At 31.8% G+C, this 8752-nt stretch overlaps 1 protein-coding gene across 1 annotated transcript; it reads left to right on the plus strand.

The window, feature by feature from the left end:
• The first annotated feature begins 505 nt into the window (after positions 1–505).
• On the plus strand, positions 506–1708 carry LOC131608192 (transcription repressor OFP8). Its single transcript, XM_058880118.1, has one exon. It carries the CDS (start codon positions 540–542, stop codon positions 1470–1472), a length of 933 nt encoding a protein of 310 aa, XP_058736101.1. The 5' UTR covers positions 506–539; the 3' UTR covers positions 1473–1708.
• The last annotated feature ends 7044 nt before the right edge of the window (positions 1709–8752 follow it).

The following is an 8752-nucleotide window of genomic DNA, read 5'->3' on the forward strand; positions in this document are numbered from 1 at the left end:
TTTTAAAAATATTTAATTATAAATTTATCCACTAAATTACGAGCTATCCGTTGCTTTGTAGTACTAAATAGAGTCTATAATCTATAGATACCATTTTTTGGTGCTTTCAATACTCAACCTATAAACTCTTTTACTATTTTTATCCTTTATCTATATCATTTTTTTATTTCTTATTTTATATTTTTAACAAAAAATTTCTCATCTTTCTTAACACTCTTTTGTATGGTAGGTGAAATGTAAAAAAGAAGATAGAAAAAGCCGATGCGGTGGGCACGCACGATTAAAGACAGAAACAAGGTCAATTTCCACTGTTTACAAAATCGAATTTCTCTCATTGATTCACTCACTGCCCAATTCAGAACCAACAAAAAGACAAGAATAATAAAAATATTGCCTAAATTATTATTAATCTTTATCTTTTCATTTTCAAATTATTAATTAACATTAATAACTCTTCCACTTTCCGTTTTTCATGCATTTATTTATATCTCCCTCTTCATTTTCTTCAGTCTTCAAATCAAACCCCCTCTCTCTCTCTCATGGAAAACCAAAACCGTCTGAAAATGCGAATCTCTCGCATGTTCCGATCCTCATTCGGTTCCTGCAAAACCCGACAACATGCATCTGATGTTATGGAAAAACCACTATTTGCACCCCCCAACAACCACATCCCCTCCAAAACTCTACTACCCTTTCACCCCATTTCCAAACCCAAACCCTCTCAAAAAACCATCGACGACATGTCGTTTACCCTCTCTCATTCTCTTCCTCGTCGCAAAATCTCTACTTGTTCATCATCACCATTTCTCTGCGGTGCAAATAGCAATAACAACAACAACAACCTTAAACTCGACAGAAAAACATGTCCACCACCGGTTTCACCAAACAACACTACATTCAACGATGAACACATCAACAACAACAACAACCTAGGTTTCTACGAAAAAACCAACGCATCATCAAAAACCGTCACTAACAAAACCAAAACGAAGAACAAGAAAAAGAGAACGAAGAAGAAGAAGAAACAAACACAAACCAAGAAGAAAAACAGAACCTTTCCATTCAATTCATGTGCAAAAGACACAAACTTTGATAGCTACTGGTGGTACAGCACCGACGAAGACGACGAAACCGACACACTCTTCTCATCAAAGTCTCTCTCATCCGACTCCTCCAAGTCCCGCCGCCGTAAAACCTCTCGCCGGAAACCCGACCGGAGTTCCGACATGGGTGTTCTTCCGTTGAACGGAAAAGTCAAAGACACGTTCGCGGTGGTGAAGCGTTCGAGTGATCCGTACAGTGACTTTAGAACTTCCATGGTGGAGATGATCGTTGAGAAGCAAATATTTTCACCTAGTGATTTGGAGAATCTGTTACAGTGCTTTCTGTCGCTGAATTCGTATCATCATCACAAGATCATTGTTGAAGTTTACACAGAGATTTGGGAAGCACTTTTCTCTGACTGGCTTTGAGATATTAAAAAAAGAGAGAAAAAAATAGTAAGAATAATAATTATCTTATTATTATTATTTTTGGTTTTTTTTAATCTCTGTTATTAATTTATGTTTTTGTTTACTTTAGTTTAGTTTTTCTAACTCAGTTCCAATGTATGATATTCCATTTGCTACTACTACTCAATTTTAGTTCTTCAACTTATATTTGTTTGTTTGTTTTCACACTTATAAGTTTTAAAGAATAGATGCAGTCGCGTTGTGGTCACGTAAGAACTCTCGCGATTTTGATCATTATTGATATTGCGGCTGATCCGGTCATCGTAGTATTAGTATTGGCACTTTTCGATATCATTTTTATTGCATAATTTTTTGAAGTATCTGTTTTAAAAATTTTAATTTAATTTTTTGTAGTAGTAATTGTGTTCCAAGAATGGATATGCTGACAAGCAACTATAATAACAAATGTGGAGCTAAAATTGTGAAAAGACCTATAAAAAGTGAACATGTATTTTTTATGGAAAATGCCAGCTTTTTTCTTGGTTGAATGAAAAATAGGAAAGACTTTTTTTTTCTTTGATTTGAATTTGATGGAGTGAGTTTGAAAAGGATTGGGAATTTAGGATGGGTTTTTATTTATTTTTTTAATAATTTTATTTTTAATTTTGATTTGAATGAGAGAAAGTGTGATTGAAAATGCAAAAGCTGTCTTACACTCTTTTTTGAAATTCCTTTTATTCGGATACGGCAAAAGAATACAAAAAGATTTAGCTCGTTTTCTAAGGTCCCCAAGAAAATAAGGGAAAAAGTAGTAGGAGGAGGAGTACGATTTTAATTATTTGATGCTTTTTAGCCATTGAAATTCGAAAGTCGTAGTTATTATTTAATTCCACATGGGATGTGACTTGAGAAGCCACTTTCTCACTTTAATTTTTAGTTTAAAAAGGTAAAGGTGAGATGTACGTATGATTAAATAGCAACTAGCTAGGTTTAGATTAAAGTTTAAACACACTTACTTTATTCTACTTATATGATCACAGACAAATGGATAAATAAACATAAAATGATCTTCAAGGAAATATTAGAGCCCTACTAACTAGCAGTGTTAAAATTTTCTTATATTAAAAGTAAGGGTATCATCATTATTAGTATATAATAATGACGAATTTTTTAATGTATAAAAAACATTATATATATTTTTTAATAAATCTGATACATCTTAAAATGTGATGAGACCTAATACATCCTGCCAATCCAATTTTATAGTTTGACACTTGAGTTAGGTCATTAGATCAATTTTTTTTTTTAATATGCAATCAAAATTTCGTATAAGATTTATTGGGTCACCTGCAATGAAGTTTTTATTATAGGATTAATTATTATTTATTTTCACTTTTTAGTTGTTTAGTCTCGAGTATAATGAAGTGCGTTAAGAACTTCACATTAAATAATATATTAGTCAAATATGACTCTATAAGTGAGTAGAATCTTCACTCTACAAGTTAGTTTTATTGGATTGAGATAGATCCACACACATTTTTTTAATACGTTAAACATAAGAATTAATATTTATTGATAAAGCTACTTGTATAGCAAGTTAACTAACCATGTGACTCTTAGTTAGTTAATCATAACTAACTTTGAATAGTTACTTACGAGGAGGTTACAAGGTTAGAAGTTATATTAGACATAACTAATTCAATTTACTATAAGCATTGATTGTATTATATTGTAAAAATCATATTTGTGTAAATCAATTTTGATATTGTAATGCAAAGTATTTGAATTGTTCTTTCATGGTGTTCATAGTGTAAACTTTCACATGATATCATTGATATGTGGCTATGCGTTCACCATTGATGTTGCAATTTCTTGATTTTCTTTACAAATCTCAATCTGCTTTTTCTCTTACCTTCCATTGATCTTGATCCCGTTTTCTTTTTCACCTTCTTCTCTTCAACCATGTCTATAAAGAGTTCTTCGAGCACCATTAATGGTCATGCTCCATCAAATCGAAACAATTTTTCTTCAAATATTAATAAAAGGATATCAAAACAATACCTTCAACCCTTACTTCATGCATCATAATATAAATTCAGCCTTTGTTTTAGTTATTCCTTTATTGAATGCTGAAAACTTTCATTCTTGGCCCCGTTCCATGACAATGGCTTTAAAATCCAAGAATAAACTTCATTTCATCAATGGAACATTGCCAATACCATCAGGTGAAGATCATGATTCAATAGCTTGGGATAGATGCAACACGATATCATGTCATGGTTGAACAATTCATTTGAATAAGAGATTTCTCAAAGCAACTTATGAATGGAGACTGCATCTAGCATATGGAAAGAACTGAAGGGTCGTTTTAATCATGGTGATGTGTTCAAAATTTTAGATATTCAATACGAAATATGTACTCTAAGACAAGGTGATTGTTCCATTTCTTCTTATTACACGAAATTAAAAATGTTATGACAAGAATTAGACGATTTTCATCCAATTCTTATATGTGATTGTGATGTATCATGTATAGTCGTTGACAAAATTTGATGTTACAAATAGTTTGATCAGGTCATCAGATTCTTGAAGGGTTTGAATGATCAACATTCTGCTGTTAGATCAAAATTAATGTTGATGGATCCTCTTCCAAACATTTGTAAAGTCTGTTATTTGTTTGTTCAACAAAAAAGAAAAATTGTTTCTCCCGTTGATGAATCCAAGCTCTTAACTTTTCCTTCTGGTCAGTTTCAAGGTAGACCCAAGTTAGTTTTGGGGCCCCGTGGTAGGAGCCACTATACTAGTCAAAAAAATATAGGTGTTCTTGTTACCCCTGTAAGGGTAGGGGCACTTAGAGGTCTTGGTAGGTGTATAACAATTTATGGTAGTTAGGGTTTGCCCACTCCGGGGAGAAGATTTACAAGGTGGTCTTTATGATGGTTTAAAAAACCTTCTCACGTGAGGTGAAAGCCTCTAAATTTTTTTTTTGGAGGGTGTGAGTGTACTGGGGGCCTGAGTTAGTTAAGGGTATATTATGTGGTAACAATTTTCACATAGTTTTATTCGTTGGTTGTCTTTTGACAACGACCGTAGTTTTTCTCTGGTTTTGGAGTTTCTACGTTATGTTCTTGTGTTTAGTCGTGTTTCACTTTTTTTTCTATGTTTTGTGTTTCTCAACAACTGGTATTAGAGTCTTTTGGTTCGATTCGGGGACAAGTGTTCTTAGTATGCTTTGTGGTTGCAGCTTTGTCTGATCTTCCACACCAGAAAAGAAGGATAGTGTTGTAATAGAGTTGTTGAGCTGCAGTTAGGGGTGTTCAAAACCAAACCAACCCAATAGAAAACCGCAAACCAAACCAAACCAAACCAAACCAAACCGAAACCGCAAAAAACGCATTTGGTTCGGATTAGTTTGGGTCATCTTTTAACAAAACTGCACGGTTTGGTTTGGTTTGCGGTTTGTATTTTGTAAATCGAACCAAACCGAATCAAACCGCATTATGTTACAACCTAACTTTTACTTACCTCACATCCAACCCAAACTTAAACGTATTATACCTTAGTCTTATAATTACGAACAATTTTCTCATCCTTACATATATAATTTCGGTCCCGATCTTCTCAAATCTCTAATAACATTATCGCATCTTCTTTTCCACATGCATCTTCCCTCTTCTTTTATAATCTCTACTCTCTTATATTCTTTCTTTTTCACCTTCTCATTTTTATGTAAATGTTCCGTATTTCAGTTTCGTTTTTATCGCACATCTTCTTCTCTAATCTCTCAACTCTTATTTTTCTTTCTTTTTCACCTTCAATAATCTCTCGTCTCTTCTATTTTTTTCATTATAATAATTTTATATTGTTTTATGCTATTATTTTATGTTTAATATTCCACTTTTGTCTAATTTAATTTTTACATATTAAATGGAAAATTGTTGTCAAAATATGACGAGTTTTATTGTTATTTGATAGTGTATGAATGTCTAAATACAAAATTATGTTGTCATCTATATGTGTATGTATGGCTCAATAAAATATTTATAAAAAACCGAACCGAACCAAACCGCATTAGTTTGGTTTGGTTTGGTTCAGATTTTTTTTAAAAGCCAACTGAACCAAACTAAACCGCACGATTTTTTCTTTTGCGGTTCAGATAATTTTTTTCGTCAAAACCGCCCAAACCGTACCGCAAACATCCCTAGTTGCAGTCACAAATTCTACTATGTAGTTTGGACTATAGAAAATTGATGGATGAATTATTTTTGATTTGTGGAAAGTTCAAGTCAAAGATATGTTGATAAAAAAAAAAAATCTTTATAGATATCAATTTATTATTCATGACTATAACTCCCGCCGTATTCTTGTTTGGGTTTATTCCGGTAGTAGTATCTTTGATAACATTTTGAAGTTTTATTCCTAGTGGTTTTGCCCGATTCTCTATTATATTTTCTTTCAGAAACATGATAAAAAAATATAACAACATGTATCTACATAATACATTAATAATTTAAATATAAAATTATATTTTAACAATTTAAAAATTAATATTTAAAAATTACAAAAGAAAAAAATAGAATTTTTAAGTTACCACGTGCTGTTACACAAGCTAGTATATATGGCATGAATAGGATCTGTATTTATTTCCCAATCCATTTTAATGAAACATCGAATTTTCTGGAGTTAATTTAATACTATTTAATGTTCACATTATTCACCAAAAGTTCAAAAATCAATTAACCCAATAGCCATGGAATAAAACAAATCATTGAATTTTTCAAAAAAAAAAATCAGCATATCAGGTCAAAGAAAAGTTTGAATAATTTTGAAATAAGATTGTCATTATGCGAGTGAACAATTATTATATGCTGTTGGCATAAACACCAACATCAACATGAGAAGAAAAAAAATGATTATTTGGTAAAACAAATGTTAAGATTAATTGTTTTGTTTTGTTAATCAGATTCATAGTTTGAATATGAATCGGCAATGTATATATTCATGACTAGCATCTGTCAAGAAAGGACAGAATAAAGACACCCCAAAATCAAACACTGTCGGGTGAAGGAGATCATGTTCTTTGTCTCTGCCATGTACTTCAAAATTGAGAGATTTTATCTATGAAAAAAGAAATGGAGAGATTTCATTTCATGTACATACATCAATGACAAGTAAAGATACTGTATCTTCAACTAACAACAAATGGGAAACAGTATGGTATTCACTTTTTGTTTAAAAACTGTTTCAGATGAAAAAGGAATACAATAAATTAAGAATTTTTAAAATATAAAGTGATAGTGTTTTAAATTTGAATTTAATTGAAATACTACACATGTGTATAGAAATTTTACATCGAAGGGTAATCGTCAGATATTAAATTATTAAATTATTTTAGGTTAAATAAGTTTTTAGTCCCTATAAATATGGCAACTTTCAATTTTAGTCCCTGCAAAATTTTTCTTCAAACAATGGTCCTTGCAATATTTTCCGTCCCTATTTTTAGTCCCTCCCGTTAAATTTCACTAACGGAGGCTTACGTGGCACGCCACGTGTAACGCCACGTCAACTAAAATCAATACTAATTAAAAATAGATATATTGCGGGGGTTTTAAACCCCCTTTAAATAACTTAAAAAACCAAAAACTGGAAGCAATGAAGAAACACCCTTTGTCATCAGAGTGTCTAACTGATATGCTTTCTACAAGTACAAACTACAAAACTGAAACTGAAAGCAATGAAGCAATGAAGAAACACATTGTCAATATTGAGACTCCACTATAATGATAATTACAATTTTCATAACCCATGAGTAGTGAACAAACATTTGCAACTTGCAACTCTACAATTTATTTAACTTTTTTACTTATTTATTTAGTTGAAGTTTGTTTCAAAGTTTGAAATATATTTAGTTAATAAATGAAGAAACACCCTTTTTTACTTAATAAATGTTAACAAGTTGCAATTCTTCCTTTTGACTTCTTCCTTTTGACAGAGTACAAGTAGCTTAGTTAACATACCTTCGCCAACTATAGATAGAGACTTCTCCCCTTTCCATTGGTCCTCAGGCAGAAGCTCAACTGCAACAATATCACCATCGAAGGCTTGGTTCATGTTAGAGTGCCCATATATAATTATTTCATCACCAATTTCATCACAATATCACTATGAGTATTTTACTACTAGCTCCTCTAATTATAAGTTTTAAGTATAGGTTATCGAATGAAAAGTTAATTATTAATATATCATGCATTGTTGGTTTATGTCCTTAATTTCAAGCAACACATACGCGTGATCATGTAGTTGTAGTAGAATTAATAAAAAGTCACGTTGATTTTCTTCTTTATAATTATATTCTGAGTATTTGATTGCTAATTAATAAGCATTCTACTTACACATGAATTAATATTCTTTACTTGTTATATCATACTAGTACATGAAAATTAATTAATCATGTGTGTTTGATGCGGCAGTGTTAACATCTGAACCAAATCATAATCATGTTTAATTTGATTAATATAAATGGAGCATAATTTATAATCATGTTTGCATGAATTTTACATGCATGAATTTTAAGTGCATGATTTTTCTACTTCAACTTCAAATGCTATCAAGACACTTTATGGAACCGTCGATTTCATATTCGGAAATGCAGCAGTTGTTTTCCAATACAAGACCTGGTTCAAATGCTAGTATGCAAGTGAATGGGGTAGCGTATCATGTTATTAATGTTTGGAAAGTCTTAATTGAAAATTTGGCAAGAATTGGTTATGAATGGAAGACTTGCACATGGCTACATATGATTGGAGACTGTCTTTCCAAAAGACTGCGGCGTGTTGGTCTTTCTAAAAAACTTTTAAAGCGGAAAAGCTTGGTGGACACATTAACAGAAATAAGTTTCAATTAATTTGGTTTTAATTCGACAAAACAGATTCGAGACCAAGCTCTTAGTAGATTGAAAAGTAAAATTGAGCTTATGTTTGTAACAAATGACTATAAGAAAGTGGTGATGAAGGCAGTTAGCAATGTATTTTCAGCTGAAGGCAGTGATGCTGCATTTGTGAAAAATGGTTGTTTTTTAAGTTATTTAGAGGGGGTTTAAAACCCCCGCAATCTGTTTATTTTTTTTAGTGTTGACTTTAACTGACGTGGCTTGACACGTGTCGTGCCACGTAAGCCTCCGTTAGTGGAATTTAACGGGAGGGACCAAAAATAGAGACGGAAAATATTGCGAGGACCATTGTTTGAAGAAAATTTTTGCAGGGACTAAAATTGAAAGTTGCCATATTTATAGGGACCCGTGA

Source organism: Vicia villosa, linkage group LG5 (assembly GCF_029867415.1).
Source record: "Vicia villosa cultivar HV-30 ecotype Madison, WI linkage group LG5, Vvil1.0, whole genome shotgun sequence".
NCBI classification, from domain to species: Eukaryota; Viridiplantae; Streptophyta; class Magnoliopsida; order Fabales; family Fabaceae; genus Vicia; species Vicia villosa.